Source organism: Schistocerca americana, chromosome 3 (genome assembly GCF_021461395.2).
Source record: "Schistocerca americana isolate TAMUIC-IGC-003095 chromosome 3, iqSchAmer2.1, whole genome shotgun sequence".
Classification (NCBI taxonomy): Eukaryota; Metazoa; Arthropoda; class Insecta; order Orthoptera; family Acrididae; genus Schistocerca; species Schistocerca americana.
Window position 1 is genome coordinate 982,864,455 of NC_060121.1, and position 18,191 is coordinate 982,882,645.

General features: G+C 41.4%; 1 protein-coding gene across 1 annotated transcript in view; it reads left to right on the top strand.

Moving 5' to 3' along the window:
* LOC124605475 (intraflagellar transport protein 172 homolog) overlaps nucleotides 1-18,191 on the top strand; it is a 320,057-nt gene that overhangs the window by 181,093 nt on the left and 120,773 nt on the right. The window contains exons 17-20 of the mRNA XM_047137189.1: nucleotides 4,660-4,817; nucleotides 4,993-5,137; nucleotides 5,275-5,465; nucleotides 14,579-14,761. Of these exons, the coding sequence (XP_046993145.1) occupies nucleotides 4,660-4,817; nucleotides 4,993-5,137; nucleotides 5,275-5,465; nucleotides 14,579-14,761 (677 nt within the window). The remainder of the gene's footprint in view (nucleotides 1-4,659; nucleotides 4,818-4,992; nucleotides 5,138-5,274; nucleotides 5,466-14,578; nucleotides 14,762-18,191) is intronic.

Consider the following 18,191-nt stretch of genomic DNA (forward strand, 5'->3'; position numbering starts at 1 on the left):
TTATACCTTCTACACGCTTCCCACAGTTTGTAAACCCAACCACACTGGACTCCCCGTTGTCGCTGGTTACTGTGCCCCCACAGAGAGAATATCTGCTCTTGTGATCTATTTCTTTCACCCTGTTACATGTAACCTAACCTCCTATGTAAAAGACACCAACCATTTCATCCACTGACCGTCCACTGTTCCTGTTCTTTTACCACCCAGCACTCTGTTTGTCACTTTGTGTGCTATGTTCCTGTACACTAACATCCCCAATTGCTGCTGCTGAACATCACCTTTCCCAATGCCAGACTGTCATCAAACCTAGAATCACCTTCCTGATCAACATGACCAATTATATCTGACTCTGATTGCTACAAATGTTTACTGTGCACACTGTGCTATGAATTATGAACTTGCAGTTTCCACTGCCACTATGCTTAATAGAACTTTGTATGCTAAACTCATGCTTATTGGGTGATTAGTACTTGGACTTTATTCCATTTAATCAAAAACTATCTCATATAAATTTCTATTGTGAATCACATCAGTATACTACCTAGAACTATTACTCTTTGATTTGTAGACTAATAGATAATTTGCATCTATCTTCATGTTCCTAAGAAGGTAGCGCCAGCATCCCCCGCTGACTTCCACCATATCACCGTCTGCTCAGTGCTCGCTCGGGCCGTTCACAAGGTCATAGCATCACACCTGATGTGGTTGAATGCTCTGGACAGGGGTCAGTGGGCATTCATCCCTCGGGAGGGGATGCTGGAAAATACCTTCCTCCTCAACCTGATCCTCGGCAAAGTGATTCGCTCCTGTTGGTCTGTCTACATGGCATTGCTCGATATGTCAAAGGCATTTGACTCCCTTAACCATGCAGCTCTTGGCCCTGCGCTAAGAGCTCATAGTTTAGCGGATGAATTCCTTTGTGGCGACAGTCGACTGCCAGTAACTTCACCAGCGAAGCGCAGAGTAAACAGTCTTTGGAGACTTGAGCTTCTTTGGTAGTCCCGTCTGTGACTTGACTAGTGATACACGTGTCGTGAAATTGTGCATTGTTTTTCTTGTGTTTCTGTAAATATACGAACCGTAATAAAAGTGCCTTATCGTAATAAGTTGGAATTTTTGGTGCATGGACTGTCACTATAGCCATAAAAACCCACACCTTCATTACTTCCTGCACTGCTACGATGATGAGCTGATGGTGATAGCGAGCCCCGCCGGTGAGAGTAAGGTCGTGCAGCCTTCCAGGGGAGTCCGTCAGGGTGAATCTCTCGCTCTCCCCTCCTTTTCACTTATGTCAAAGACCTCGTCCTTCACCAGCTTCCCTCTCATATTGGTGCCCATGTCCTTGGCTGCCAGATCAATGAGTTGGCTTTTGCAGACAACATCCTGCCTCAATGCCAGGGGGTGGGGGGCTGCAGACCCTCATCAAAAATGTAGCCAGTTGTGATATCTTATGATCTTTGTAAGACTTCCAACTTTGTGGATCACAAAATGCTTTTCAACAAAGTGTCCCAATCTGGCATGAAAGGGGCAGCAGGAAGTAGGCTGAAACCCAACCTCCAAGAGAGGAAGCAGTAGGTAATTTTGGATGAGAGCAGCAAAGCAAGTGAGGGAGCCCCCCAGTGATCCGTCCTTGGTTCAGTGTTTATAAATATAAATGTCTCACTTTGTCTGGAGATATACTATAAACCCCCTATGTATCACTACTGAAGGCATTGTGAGGACAAGATTGTGTTAATTGCAGCACACACACAATGCTATTTAAACAATCATTCTTTACATTCCATACATGAAAGAAATGGGAAGAAGCCCCAATATGACGGAAAGTACCTTCTGCTATGTGCTTCACAGTGGTTTGCAGAGTATGGATGTAGATGTGTGTGTATAAAACATAAAAGTTCACTTTGTTTGCTGATGATACTAGTATTATGATAAACAGTCCACCAGTCTGGAGGAAGATGCAAAAAATTACTTATAGAACTCCTAACCTGGTTAGAAGTAAACTCACCATCAGTACGCAAGAGGAAAACTATTTAAGTCATGTTAAACTCTACCTGTTGTACAAGACTGTCAATAAACACAAAGAACATATTGCACCACATTCTTCGGCCTCCACATAGATAGCAGCATTAGTTGGAAACATCATGTCCTGTAACAATAAAAAGGCCAGTTTCATCTTTAGGACTACCTCATATATTGAAAAAATCAGTCTCGAAAAGTCCGCTTACTATTGGTACCTCTGTTACATGCTTTGGAATTGTCTTCTGGGGCAATATACTCACATCAAAGAACATTTTCTTTCTGCAAATGGAGGTTATCCAAGTTATGTCCAGAGTTCCCACAAGAACATCTTTTTGCAATCTTTTTAAGAAACTTGGGACACTTGCTGCAACTTTCCATTATATTTATTACACTATGAGCTTCATGGTAGACAATCCTGTGCAGTATGGAATCAATTAAATGTACTATGATCACAATACAAGAAGGAAGGTTAACGACCATTTATTTATTTTTATTTATTTATTTATCCATCCGTAGACAATAAATATTGTATGGATGTTGTCCAAAAGTACATGTAAATTTATGGGAAACAATATGTGCAAAAGGAACACACTAAATTGTACATTAAGTAGTACAAAGAGTAATACATACAAAATTGTACAAAAAAATGTACAAAGAATAATACTTGGTCATACAAGACACAGTAATACAACTTTTTATACATGTATACTGCTTATTCTGTTTGCCCTAAGGCTTTACTTTTGTCATCCCTAAACAGGAAGCCCTTATGTTCCCCACAATAATTCAGTAAAGATTTTACCACACTCAACAGCTGTCCATCACATTCAAAAAATTAACAGAAACTTTAGAGGATGAAACACATTGTTTTCAGTTTTGCCTTAATATAAACAGCATCAGAATTATTTATTGGCCTAAATAGTCATTTACCGAGTAAAAACATTGTTCGAGTAGAATTTCTTTAAGTTCTACTTTAAATCTGTTTTCATCTTCTAACTTTCTGATGTTGGCTAGCAGTTTGTAGTAGAGTTTTGTATCCTTATGGCTCACAATCTTTTGTGTGTGTGTTCTTTTTGTTCGCCGAGTATGAAGTGCTGTGCTATTTCGAGTATTGCAGTTATGCAAGTCGGCATTTGTCTGAAAATCTACAAAGTGGGCCCTAACATATAAAATACATTTGTATATATGTAAGGAAGGTACTATTAGAACTTGTTGAATAAGGGTTTGCATTGTGCCTGTGGATGATTGTGTTATTATTTGGATAGCCCTCTTCTGTAACAGAAAGATTTGTTTTAGACGGCAAGTGGTGAAACCCCAAAATATTATTCTGTATGTTGCAAGAGACTGAAAATAGCCAAAATATGCCATCCTGGCACCCTCTGCAGTACAAACATTTGCAATAATTCTAAGAGCAAAACAAGCTGAGTGAAGTTTCTGCACAAGTTTCAGTACATGATCACTAAAATTAAGATTTTCATCTACATGAATCCACAGCAATTTTGTTGATGTCACTCTGTCTACGGCCTTGTCACCAAGCAACAGATCAAGATTTACATTTTGACATTTTTCCCAAACTGCCTATAATTTGTTTTATTTGCATTTAATGTCCACCAGTTTGCATTGAACCAAGTGTAGACATTCTTTATTACTTGATCAGTAGTCGTTTGCACCATTTGCTTTGGTGCACCTATTAACTCACTAGTGTCATCTGTGAATATTATGGCCTTTGCTGCTCCATCTGACATGTGAAAATCGTTTATGTAGACAAGGAACAATAAGGGACCTTGAATACTGCCTTGTGGTACTCTTATTTCCACTTTTTTTTGCATCTGATATTAAATTTATCTTGTGGTTGGTTAAACTGACATCAGTCCTACAATCCATGTTCTGTTTGTGATTTCAAAAATCTAGCTCTGGCACAGAAAGGTGTGCAGTATTCCAGGATTTAAATTTGCATTAATTGTCAAATAACATCAAAAGTCTACATAGTAATAGTGCATTATTTAAAAGTAAAATAAAGATGTATTTCCTTGATAAAACTTCTTATTTATGTGAATTTTTTAACAGATGTGTAGACTTTTTATGTGTATATTTTATTGTTTTTTATGTATTGTTGCAAAATGTGTTAGTCTTTGTACGATCTTATCTTCTTCTTCTTTTCTCTCTCTCTTTCTGTCTCTCTCTCCACTTTGCTTACGTTTTGTTCTAGAGTTATGTTGTTTTTTTTCCCTGTAACTGTTTGTGTAAATCAACTATACTTTCCTTTGTTTCATGTTTATGCAGTTTACATTTGTATATTCTTTGACTTGTTCACGTCATAGCATGACGCATGCATGAAAGTATCAATGTAATATGTATGTAAAGACAAATAAGTAAATTACTACTTTTATTTACTCTAAAAGGAGAATTTTTCCTAAAACATGTAAAACATACACAACTGACTTCAATGAACCATACTCAACCTTTAATGACATTCATTATGTGTGTAATTTGCATGATTTATTCCTTTGGTACTATTGATTGAAATGCCTGACGCATATCTAAAGGGGGTGCTTGTGATAATTACTATGAAACGTGTAATAATTTTGCAAAACAATTTTTTTTATCAGTAATTTTGAGGTGTATCTATGTTTCATGATGCAGATGTCATTATTTTGGAAGAGCAGTGGGGTGACTTCCTTGTTTCAAATAAGCAGTTAGATGCAGCTATAAATCATTATATAGAAGCAGGCAAAACCTTAAAGGCACTACAAGCAGCTATGGATGGAAAGCAGTGGAGAAAAGCTGTACAGATAATTCAGGTAAGACTTTTTCAAGTTTTCCAGCTATGTAGCTTCAGGCATTTTTCATATCATATTATTTAGTTAAAACATGCTAGTTATCATTCCAAACATTGCTTTTGTAATGAAGCTATTTGAGCATAAGAAGATTTGTGAATAATCTGTAGAGTATACACTTTTTTGTTGTTTCCTGTAGGTAATTGATGATACAGAAGCAGTTTCCAAACACTATGCAACATTAGCACAACATTTTGTTTCAATGAGGGACTTCTCAACAGCTGAACAAATGTTTCTTCAAGCTGGTATGTTCCAGGATGCAATAGATATGTACAATCAAGCAGGTAACTTTCAAAAATATTCTGCAGCTTTATACTTTAATATTTAAAACTGCTTTATAAGGCTCTATATCGTATGTTTTCTACAACATGTCCTTAGCAGGTTGCTGTATTCACATGTAAAATATGGTTTGTCTTGTCAGGTGAATGGGAAATGGCTCATCGTTTGGCTACTAAGTACTTAGACTCAGAGAAAGTGTCTCTCATGTATATCAACCAGGCAAAAGATATGGAGAAACAAGGAAAACTAAAAGAAGCAGAGAAACTGTATCTCTCTGTATCTGAACCAGATGCTGCCATCTCTATGTACAAGAAACATCAACAATATGATCAGGTAGTGACACACAATCGTTCCCTCTCTACTCCCTCCCTTCTCCCCTTCCTCTCTCTCTCTCTCTCTCTCTCTCTCTCTCTCTCTCTCTCTTTGTGTGTGTGTGTGTGTGTGTGTGTGCGTGTGTGTGTGAGAGAGAGAGAGAGAGAGAGAGAGAGAGAGAGAGAGATAATAATATAGAAAAGTATGTGGACCAGTAATTTGTGGTTTTCAGGTAGTGAAAAATCTAATATTAGTTGATGTGTAAAATGGGAATATATAGTGATGCAGTATGATGTAAACATCCCCCCCTCCAATTATGAACACATACCCACCCATGATTATGGAATACTGAATTTGGTGGGCAGGATGTCAAAATTATTCTTCCAAATGAACAGGAGATATTGGTGTGTTAGAAGTGAAGAAGGGGCTTGGTAATGGGCCTGAGGCCATCTTTGCTTGTATAAAGCTGAAGTATTGAATGATCAATTTTTTAAAAAAGGAAAAAAACCCTACATCTATTTAATTTACATTAAGCCCACTCACTCGTAATTTTGTCCTGCAGAATGTAAACAGTAAGTATGTACAATTTACCACAGTGGTGTAGAGAAGGTTGAAACAAATAATTTGATATTGGTGGCTTGTGGTCTATGAAGTCGGGAAACTACCTCAAATTGGCCAGCAAAAACCAACTGAACTGCAGCACACACACATTGCACAAGATTTTCAGTATTCTCTCACTCTCTTCCCAAATCTATTAGCTCTAGAGAAGAAAAGAATAAGTCCTTTCTTCTAAGAAATTTAGTATTATTTACTTTTGTACTGGGATAATTTTTTTCTAGAGGCCACAGTTTTCAAATTATTCAAGGAACAAGTATAAAAGTGAGTTTCAAATGCACCTGCTTCCTCACCCACCATCAGTCAGGATTTTTAATGTGTTGTTCATGGTACTACCTCCTACCACTGTACAAAAATTTGTGTCCACACAAATTATTTCCCATTTTCGACCTTATTTAATTTTCATTGACTGAGGTATTACGCCTTCAGTTTGGTTGTGCTTTTACCAGTTGTAAAATTGACGTTTGTGTAAATTTTACCGCACAATTTTGCGGGCTTAAACAGCATAAAGTTAACAATTAATTAATTTTATTTGTCTGGCCTCCTTACTAAAAAACCACCTAAGTTACAGCACATGTGCTTGTAAGGATTAAGTTTACATTGAATTGTAAATGTAATTAGTTTTTGCATAACATTTACAAAAGTTTTTTTTCTTTCATTACGCTGATGGGAAAGTTTAAATTAAAAAATTGTAATGAAATAGCTGACTGAGCAACCAGGTCGGGGGGGTAGTTGCAGGGTGCGAAAGCTGTTATCAGGTTGTTGGTGTAATGGTTCAGGGATTCCGGAATGGAGCAGATTCGTTTGCCATGAAGACCTAGGCTGTAGGGAAGGGACCTTTTGATGTGGAATGGGTGGCAGCTGTCATAAAGGAGATACTGTTGCTTATTGGTGGGTTTGATGTGGATGGACGTGTGAAGCTGGCCATTGGACAGATGGAGGTCAACGTCAAAGAAAGTGGCATGGGATTTGGAGTAGGACCAGGTGAATCTGATGGAACCAAAGAAGTTGAGGTTGGAGAGGAAATTCTGGAGTTCTTCTTCACTGTGAGTCCAGATCATGAGGATGTCATCAATAAATCTGTACCAAACTTTGGGTTGGCAGGCCTGGGTAACCAAGAAGGCTTCCTCTAAGCGACCCATGAATAGGTTGGCGTACGAGGGAGCCATCCTGGTACCCATGGCTGTTCCCTTTAATTGTTGGTATGTCTGGCCTTCAGAAGTGAAGAAGTTGTGGGTCAGGATGAAGCTGGCTGAGGTAATGAGGAAAGAGGTTTTAGGTAGGGTGGCAGGTGATCGGCATGAAAGGAAGTGCTCCATCACAGTGAGGCCCTGGACGTGCGGAATATTTGTGTATAAGGAAGTGGCATCAATGGTTACAAGGATGGTTTCCGGGGGTAACAGATTGGGTAAGGATTCCAGGCGTTCGAGAAAGTGGTTGGTGTCTTTGATGAAGGATGGGAGACTGCATGTAATGGGTTGAAGGTGTTGATCTACGTAGGCAGAGATATGTTCTGTGGGGGCTTGGTAACCAGCTACAATGGGGCGGCCGGGATGATTGTATTTGTGAATTTCAGGAAGAAGGTGGAAGGTAGGGGTGCTGGGTATCGGTGGGGTCAGAAGGTTGATGGAGTCAGGTGAAAGGTTTTGTAGGGGGCCTAAGGTTCTGAGGATTCCTTGAAGCTCCGCCTGGACATCAGGAATGGGATTACCTTGGCAAACTTTGTATGTGGTGTTGTCTGAAAGCTGACGCAGTCCCTCAGCCACATACTCCCGACGATCAAGTACGATGGTAGTGGAACCCTTGTCCGCTGGAAGAATGACAATGGATTGGTCAGCCTTCAGATCACGGATAGCCTGGGCTTCAGCAGTGGTGATGTTGGGAGTAGGATTAAGGTTTTTTTAAGAAGGATTGAGAGGCAAGGCTGGAAGTCAGAAATTCCTGGTAGGTTTGGAGAGGGTGATTTTGAGGAAGAGGAGGTGGGTCCCGCTGTGACGGAGGACGGAGCTGTTCCAGGCAGGGTTCAATTTGGATAGTGTCTTGAGAAGTAGGGTCATTAGGAGTAGGATTAGGATCATTTTTCTTCGTGGCAAAGTGATATTTCCAGCAGAGAGTAAGAGTGTAGGACAGTAAATCTTTGATGAGGGCTGTTTGGTTGAATCTGGGAGTGGGGCTGAAGGTGAGGCCTTTGGATAGGACAGAGGTTTCGGATTGGGAGAGAGGTTTGGAGGAAAGGTTAACTACTGAATTAGGGTGTTGTGGTTCCAGATTGTGTTGATTGGAATTTTGAGGTTTTGGAGGGAGTGGAGCTGGAAGTGGGAGATTGAGTAGATGGGAGAGACTGGGTTTGTGTGCAATGAGAGGAGGTTGAGGTTTGATGGAAAGGTTGTGAAGAGTGAGTGAGTTGCCTTTCTGGAGGTGGGAAACCAGGAGATTGGATAGTTTTTTGAGGTGGAGGGTGGCATGCTGTTCTAATTTGCGGTTGGCCTGTAGGAGGATGCTCTGAACAGCCGGTGTGGATGTGGGAGAGGAAAGATTGAGGGCTTTTATTAAGGATAGGACTTGACGGGTGTGTTCATTGGCTGAGTTGATGTGTAGGTGAAGGATTAGTGGGTGAGGGCAATGGATTGTTCAGTTTGGAACTGGTATAAGGACTGATGGAAAGAAGGGTTGCAGCCAGAGATGGGAACTTTCTAAGTGTGAGGCCGTTGAGGGTAACGCCAAATGTCAGACAAGCCTGAGAAAATAAAAATGGGAGCGTAATCTGGCTAGGGCGAAGGCATGTTTGCGGAGGGAATGTAAATAAAACTTAATGGGGTCATTGTGGGGGTGCTGTGAGGGTGACATCAACCTCCTGACCCCACCGATACCCCGCACCCCTAACTTCTACCTTCTTCCTAAAATTCACAAATCCAATCATCCCGGCCGCCCCATTGTAGCTGGTTACCAAGCCCCCACAGAACGTATCTCTGCCTACGTAGATCAACACCTTCAACCCATTACATGCAGTCTCCCATCCTTCATCAAAGACACCAACCACTTTCTCGAACGCCTGGAATCCTTACCCAATCTATTACCCCCGGAAACCATCCTTGTAACCATTGATGCCACTTCCTTATACACAAATATTCCACACGTCCAGGGCCTCGCTGTGATGGAGCACTTCCTTTCATGCCGATCACCTGCCACCCTACCTAAAACCTCTTTCCTCATTACCTTAGCCAGCTTCATCCTGACCCACAACTTCTTCACTTTTGAAGGCCAGACATACCAACAATTAAAGGGAACAGCCATGGGTACCAGGATGGCCCACTCGTACGCCAACCTATTCATGGGTCGCTTAGAGGAAGCCTTCTTGGTTACCCAGGCCTGCCAACCCAAAGTTTGGTACAGATTTATTGATGACATCTTCATGATCTGGACTCACAGTGAAGAAGAACCTCAGAATTTCATATCCAATCTCAACTCCTTTGGTTCCATCAGATTCACCTGGTCCTACTCCAAATCCCATGCCACTTTCCTTGACGTTGACCTCCATCTGTCCAATGGCCAGCTTCACACGTCCGTCCACATCAAACCCACCAACAAGCAACAGTACCTCCATTATGACAGCTGCCACCCATTCCACATCAAATGGTCCCTTCCCTACAGCCTGGGTCTTCGTGGCAAATGAATCTGCTCCAGTCCGGAATCCCTGAACCATTACACCAACAACCTGAAAACAGCTTTCACATCCCGCAACTACCCTTCCGACCTGGTACAGAAGCAAATTCAGAGCCACTTCCTCATCCCCTCAAACCCAGAACCTCCCACAGAAGAACCACAAAAGTGCCCCACTTGTGACAGGATATTTCCGGGACTGCATCAGACTCTGAATGTGACTCTCCAGCAGGGATACGACTTCCTCAAATCCTGCCCTGAAATGAGATCCATCCTTCATGAAATCCTCCCCACTCCACCAAGAGTGTCTTTCCGCCGTCCACCTAACCTTCGTAACCTCTTAGTTCATCCCTATGAAATCCCTAAACCACCTTCCTTACCCTCTGGCTCCTACCCTTGTAACTGCCCCCGGTGTAAAACCTGTCCAATACACCCTCCCACCACCACTTACTCCAGTCCTGTAACCCGGAAGGTGTACACGATCAAAGGCAGAGCCACATGTGGAAGCATCCACGTGATTTACCAACTGACCTGCCTGCACTGTGAAGCTTTCTATGTGGGAATGACCAGCAACAAACTGTCTATTCGCATGAATGGACACAGGCAGACAGTGTTTGTTGGTAATGAGGATCACCCTGTGGCTAAACATGCCTTGGTGCACGGCCAGCACATCTTGGCACAGTGTTACACCGTCCGGGTTATCTGGATACTTCCCACTAACACCAACCTGTCAGAACTCCGGAGATGGGAACTTGCCCTTCAATATATCCTCTCTTCTCATTATCTGCCAGGCCTCAACCTCCGCTAATTTCAAGTTGCCGCCGCTCATACCTCACCTGTCTTTCAACAACATCTTTGCCTCTGTACTTCCGCCTCAACTGACATCTCTGCCCAAACTCTTTGCCTTTACAAATGTCTGCTTGTGACTGTGTATGTGCGTGCGGATGGATATGTGTGTGTGTGTGCGAGTGTATACCTGTCCTTTTTTCCCCCTAAGGTAAGTCTTTCCACTCCCGGGATTGGAATGACTCCTTACCCTCTCCCTTAAAACCCACATCCTTTCGTCTTTCCCTCTCCTTCCCTCTTTCCTGACGAAGCAACCATTGGTTGCGAAAGCTAGAATTTTGTGTGTATGTATGTATTTGTTTGTGTTTCTATCGACCTATTGGGTAACAGAAATTCTGACCCAAGCTACTTCAGCATGCTCTAAGTTCATAAATGTAAAGAAGAGTTCCTAGCTTTATTTCAGAGATGTGGAAGTGGAGAATTCCTCTGTGCTGTCTTCCCACTTCCAATCTACTCCTCTGTGTCATCGTTCTCTGTACACAATTAATTCCCCTTACCTGTGACCAGAATGAGCTCATTGATGCCACATTGTGCATTGTCCTCGATGGTGAGTGTTCATCTGAGGTGAGGGTATCATCTGGATTGCCCCAGGGAAGTGTGGTAGGTCCGCTGTTGTTTTCTATCTACATAAATGATCTTTTGGATAGGGTGGATAGCAATGTGCGGCTGTTTGCTGATGATGCTGTGGTGTACGGGAAGGTGTCGTCTTTGTGTGACTGTAGGAGGATACAAGATGACTTGGACAGGATTTGTGATTGGTGTAAAGAATGGCAGCTAACTCTAAATATAGAAAAATACAAATTAATGCAGATGAATAGGAAAAAGAATGCCATAACATTTGAATACTCCATTAGTAGTGTAGCGCTTGACACAGGCACATCGATTAAATATTTGTGCGTCACATTGCAGAGCGATATGAAGTGGGACAAGCATTGGCAGTTGTGGGGAAGGCGGATAGTCGTCTTCGGTTCATTGGTAGAATTTTGGGAAGATGTGGTTCATCTGTAAAGGAGGCCGCTTATAAAACACTAATACGACCTATTCTTGAGTACTGCTTGAGCGTTTGGGATCCCTATCAGGTCGGATTGAGGGAGGACATAGAAGCAGTTCAGAGGCGGGCTGCTAGATTTGTTACTGGTAGGTTTGATCATCACGTGAGTGTTACGGAAATGCTTCAGGAACTCAGGTGGGAGTCTCTGGAGTAAAGGAGCCGTTCTTTTCGTGAATCGCTACTGAGGACATTTAGAGAACCAGCATTTGAGGCTGACTCCAGTACAATTTTACTGCCGCCAACTTACATTTTGCGGAAAGACCACAAAGATAAGATAAGAGAGATTAGGGCTTGTACAGAGGCATATAGGCAGTCATTTTTCCCTCGTTCTGTTTGGGAGTGGAACAGGGAGAGAAGATGCTAGTTGTGGTATGAGGTACGCTCCGCCACGCACTGTATGGCGGATTGCGGAGTATGTATGTAGATGTAGGTGTAGATATTCCTATCTCATGCACCTTCTGCGCCTCACTACTATCTGTCAGCCACCATTCCTCGGCACTCTGTCCTGTTCCCCTGCCAGCACATTATAGTGAGCTGGGACAATGTAGCCGTACAGGTGCGTCTGCATGTGTGTGTGTGTGTGTGTGTGTGTGTGTGTGTGTGTGTGTGTGTGTGTGTGTGTGTGTGCGTGCGCACACGTGTGTGCGCGTATGGGCATAGAAAGGGGTTGAAAAGCAAAGTTCTCAGTGGTGACTGGCACTGCACAACTCTGTGTCAATAGAGGAGGATTGTACTGTCTTATTTTGATCTCGCGAAATCCACTTGAAACAGATAAGAAATGAAATTTTGTGAACATATTGAAAACCATCCCATCTCATAGACATCCACCTGGTGTAGAATCCTAAAACATATTCAGGTATCCCAAACAGAATGACTCCTGCCATGGCAACAACAGACACGCAACCACAGTCTCTGGCTGCCAAGGGCAGACTCAGAGTCTGTCTTCGGCACTGAAGGACTGTGTGTGTGTGTGTGTGTGTGTGTGTGTGTGTGTGTTGTCTGATTCCAATGAAGGCTTACTGGTTTGACAGTCTTTTTGTTGTTCCTCTCTATGACTCAGCATCTCCGCTATATGGTGAGTAGTAATCTATCCTTTTCATAATATTCCCATGCTCGTGAAAGCCATGGACAAGGTAATTTAGTGGATGCAGTATTTCTTGATTTCCAGTAAACATTTGATTTGGTACCAAACCAATGATTGTTAACAAAAGCATGATTATATGGGATATCATACAAAATTTGTGACTGGATTGAGATTTCCTTGATACGTTGCTCTCTTGGAAGGACAGTCATCAAGATACGTAGAGGTAACTTCAGGCATGCCCTAGTGTTGGAACCTTAGTTGTTTATATTGTATATTAATGTCCCAGCAGCAGTGTTATTAGTAACCTCAACTTTTTACAGATGGTGCAGTTGTATTTATTGAAGTACTATCCGGGAAGAGCAGCACAAATACTAAGTCAGATTTTTATGAGATTTCAAGGGTCTTCAAAAGATTGGCAGCTTATATTAAAAAATAATTATAAATGTAATATGTCTTTCTCCAAATGATGGGAAAAAAGAAAAAGTAGTATCCTGTGACCACACTGTAAATGAGTCACAGTTGTAATCAGGTGACTCCTACAAATATGTGAGCATAGCAATTTGTAGGGATATGAAACAGAATGATCACAAAGGCTCAGTCAAAGTTAAGGCATGTGGCAGACTTCAGTTCATTGGCAGTATAGTGGGGAAATGTGGCCAGTCTTTAACATTCCTGTTAAACTGGATTCAGGTTTGAATTTAATACATTGTTGTAAGGTAGTAACTCATCAATTTTACTTCACTGCAATAACAACTGCTTATAACTAGGCATTGTTCTTGCATGTGAGAACTACTGAATAATGTAATTGGTGTGTTTGCTTTTAACTTTGACTGTATTGTCTAAACCAATAGGAAAGTTTACATCGATATTTATATTATACTGCCTGGTACAGTTTAGACTCACAAAGACTGGTGCATCCATAGCTGCGCACAGACTCCCTCCCATGGTCACTGCCACACCATCTTAAATAACTTTAAAATAATCAGATGTATTTTACATTACTGAAAGTACAGTATTAATAGACTTACAATTAAAAGTTACAATTTTAGAAAAAGTTATGCACATCAAGGATCACCATAAATTATAAAGAGTCTTATGCAATTATAATAAGATTTCAGAATACATTACAATATCTATGTAACATTATGCTGTGTTATATTTTATGATAATAATTTCAGCTAATATTTTAATTATGTCCAAATTATAATGGGCAATTTATTGCTATCATACCTTTAGTATTTCTGTGTGAAATGTGTTGTATATCACTTACAACTTTTGGTGTGAAAAAGTGTTTTGTTTAAATGACCTTTCCGTTCATATGAAAAGTTGCTTCATTGCTGAACACAAGTCTGCCATGAAAATTATTCTCTTTCCAGACATTCTTGCAGAGCAATGCTAAAATTTGAACATAGGTTTTCGTCATTACCTGTTAGAGCATGACACAGGTGTGAATGATATGGCTGTACCTTCAGGTACCTTTATAACTCACTGACATAATGTGATATGAGATACGTTCAGTTCCCTCCTGCCTTTTGTAGTTAATTTCTTAGGTCTAGAGAGATTTGTTCCCTCAAAATGACATTGGACTATGGTGATGGTCTGATGTTGACGACATTCAAGAATACAAAATACTTTCCTCATGGTTAAATGCTGCTGTCTGATTGGGCAGAAGAAACAAGCACCAACAATCGTTTGTAATATATTTGTGTGTGTGTGTGTGTGTGTGTGTGTGTGTGTGTGTGTGTGTGCGTGCGCGCTTGAGAGTGAGAGAGAAAGAGAGAGAGGGTGCAGCTGTTTTATGGACTATTTTATTGTTTTGCTGTCTTGTAGCGTCTAAGAACATTATCACTTAAAGACTGATTATCTTCCATGTTTTAGATGATGCGTTTAGTCACACAGCATCATCCTGACCTTGTGCAAACCACGCACCTGCATTTGGCACAGCAGCTTGAAGGTGAGGGTGCCTTTAAAAGTTCTGAACAACACTACATATCTGCAGGAGAATGGAAGAGTGCTGTTAACATGTATCGTAATGCTGGAATGTGGGATGATGCTTTTCGGGTATGTGCTTCATTTAATTAGATTTTTATTTTGTTTGTAAGAATTTATACTAGCTAATACAAAATGCATAAATGCCTGCTTTCATGGATGAGTATAAGGTGGAGGACCCAGGCTCTAATCCTGCTATTGTGGGTTTTTTATTTGTGGGGCAGGGGAGGGGAGCTCTCAGGATTACAGTAATAACTGAAAGATCAGAAGATCAGTATGGTGACCAGATGACACTAACTACTGCCAGCCATTGAAGTTTAATTCAGTGGATGAAGCTGCAGCATGCCATGGTTTATTTATTTGATGATCTTATAACTTTAGTATTGTTCTGTGTACGGTAGACATTGGACCTGCCCATAAGCATTTCGTACTCAAAACACAATTTTTTCAATAAGAAATAGCATTGCAGTATTGATCACATTTTACAAAATAACATTAACGAGTCTTACATATTTCTCGTCTAGATTCTCCCTCACAGTAGGGAAGAAGTGCTCAACAAGGCACTCCTGTACTGATGATTTGTATGTGCCCTTGTACATTATAATGCTTTAGAAAGTTTAATGGTAGGATGGAGTGTACATTTTTGAAATAGTACTGAAATTAAAGTTCCTGGCAGATTAAAGCTGTGTGCTGGACGGAGACTCGAACTCGGGACCTTTGCCTTTCGCGGGCAAGTGCTCTACCAACTGAGCTGCCCAAGCATGACTCACGCCCCCCGTCCTCACAGCTTTACTTCTGCCAGTACCTCGTCTCCTACCTTCCAAGCTTAACAGAAGCTCTCCTGCAAACCTTGCAGAACTAGCACTCCTGAAAGAAATGATATTGCGGAGACATGGCTTAGCCACAGCCTGGGGGATGTTTCCAGAATGAGATTTTCACTCTGCAGCGGAGTGTGCGCTGATATGAAACTTCCTGGCAGATTAAAACTGTGTGCCGGACCGAGACTCGTACTCGGTACCTTTGTCTTTCGCGGGCAAGTGCTCTACCAGCTGAGCTACCCAAGCACGACTCACGCCTCGTCCTCACAGCTTTACTTCTGGCAGTACCTCGTCTCCTACCTTCCAAACTTAACAGAAGCTCTCCTGCAAACCTTGCAGAACTAGCACTCCTGAAAGAAAGGATATTGTGGTGGCATGGCTTAGCCCGCGAAAGGCAAAGGTCCCGAGTTTGAGTCTTGGTCCGACACACAGTTTTAATCTGCCAGGAAGTTTCATATCAGCGCATACTCCGCTGCAGAGTGAAAATCTCATTCTAGTACTGAAATTGTCTGCTTCACTTGTAGATCAGTTGTTTTTTCTTGTACAGTAGTTGTACACATATTCTTTACAGGAAATACAAGGATAACTACAGTTCAGATTTTCATTTGTAATAATTATTTTTTTCTGATACATGGTATGTTTCACAATTCATGTTGCACACTTGTAGAGCTTGTAGAGGCGACTTAGTTGATCAAGTTTTATACAGAAACCCATGTCCAGAAACGGGTTGTTTCCATCTTACAAGGAAAACAAAAGCTACTCAATTATGCGCTACCTTTTATGGTAGGCTACCCACATTTGTGAATGGTATGATGACGTGATGTCATCTGATGTCCTCTGTTTCCATCTGTCTTGTTTTCATACTTTGTGGTGATGCATCACTTGACATTACAGTGACTAGTACTGCAGTAACAGGACACCTGAGTACATATTTGCAGAGCACACTGATATGTTGTTAATTTTCAGTGAAGCTCACCATTGTGGAAGAGAGGATTAACATCTGTACCACAAGAACTTTCCAAATTGTTTGACTCCTTCTCATCCCATGTTTGCCAGAGTAGAACAATGGCTGCAGGAAAGTGCATGTTCTGCGTGAACAGCAGCTCCACCCATGTCACCCTCAGAAAGCACACATTATGCCTCCAGCAGATTTTGTACCACATCTCAACTTGTGTAAATGATCTTTACACCATTGTGTGAATTTTCCTCAGTTTCCAAGGCGAATTTTGTTCATCGATGAAGTGCATTTCAACAGGGAAGGTACTGTGAATTCTCAAAAGAGCCAGATTTGGGATCAAGAAAACCCCAAAGCCATGTGTACACGAAGATTTCAGCTCACCTTCGTTATCAATGTCTGGGGAGTTATTTGCGATGGTCGTGTGATTGAGCCATGCATCCTTCTTCCCACATAACGGGTGCCAGGTACTGGACATTCCTGCAACATTTGCTAATGGAGTTTTTGTAAGATGTGCTATTGGACAGTCAACAAGAATTGTGGTTTCAGCATGATGGTGCAGCAGTACATTTTGCTGCAGTTCGTGTACGAAACCATCTGAACGTAGTCTACAGGGACAGATGGATTGATCAAGGTAGACCACATGCTTGGCCACCAAGATCCCCAGATTCAAGCCCTTTGGACTTTCGCTTGTGGGGCCACATGAAGAATCTTGTTTACAAGACCCCAGTTCAGTCAGAGGAAGATCTGCTTGAATGGATCATGGCTGTGGCAGAAGTGACGAACCATTCACCATGCATACTGGACATAGTTTATGCGAACTTACTGCACAGATACACTGTGTGCACTGAACTTGGTGATCAACATATTGAACAGCTGTTGTAATATCACAGTAAGTAGGAGTGAAATCTGTACATATTTTTGCCCTTGTAACATGGAAACAGACTGTTTCTGCATGTGGCTTCCTATGTGAAACTTGATCTATTAAGTCCCCTCTACAACTTTCAGATGTTTGTAACATGAATTGTGAAACACACTGTATAAGTGTAGGGGTACGATAGAATTTTTTCTTCTCTGAAAAGGTGCTTGGACAGTGGTCTTTGGTCTATTCTCATCAATAATCAATTTGTCTTTTTCTCTAATCTGAATAATTTTTGGCTTATTTTACAGGTTCCCCAAAATGCAGTCTCAAAAGCCTTATATTATGGCCATCAACAGCCTCATGGCCAGTGTGTGGCTGCAATGTCTTTGCTGTACTTGATGTAGGAATATATTGTGGAGGACGTATAGTGGTTCTGTTCAAAAGGTTTACTGAATCATCTGAAACTACCGCAGCAGAGTCACTGCTTGTGATTTTATTTATATCTTCAATAGATATTATTACCATGTACCTTCCTGGCTCTTATGACAGATAGTCATAAAGTTTTAGTTATCACCTCAGAGATGGGAGCTGCAACCATGAAACTTGATGGTGGTGTATATTCTCCTCTACATATTCACCCTTCTATATGACATTTTTTTTAATGATGGTTGACTGGGCAGAGACCTTGTTTGTAGATTCTGCATTTTGGGTGTTCAGGGAACCTACCACCTTGAAGATCCCCTCATCCTCATTCTGAGAATGCTTGCCATGGAATGGTTTCTTCATGCACTGGAACCAGGAGACCACCAAATTAATTTCTCTGCCACTGTGGCTATAGCAAGACCTAGTCGTTACTGTGGTAATATG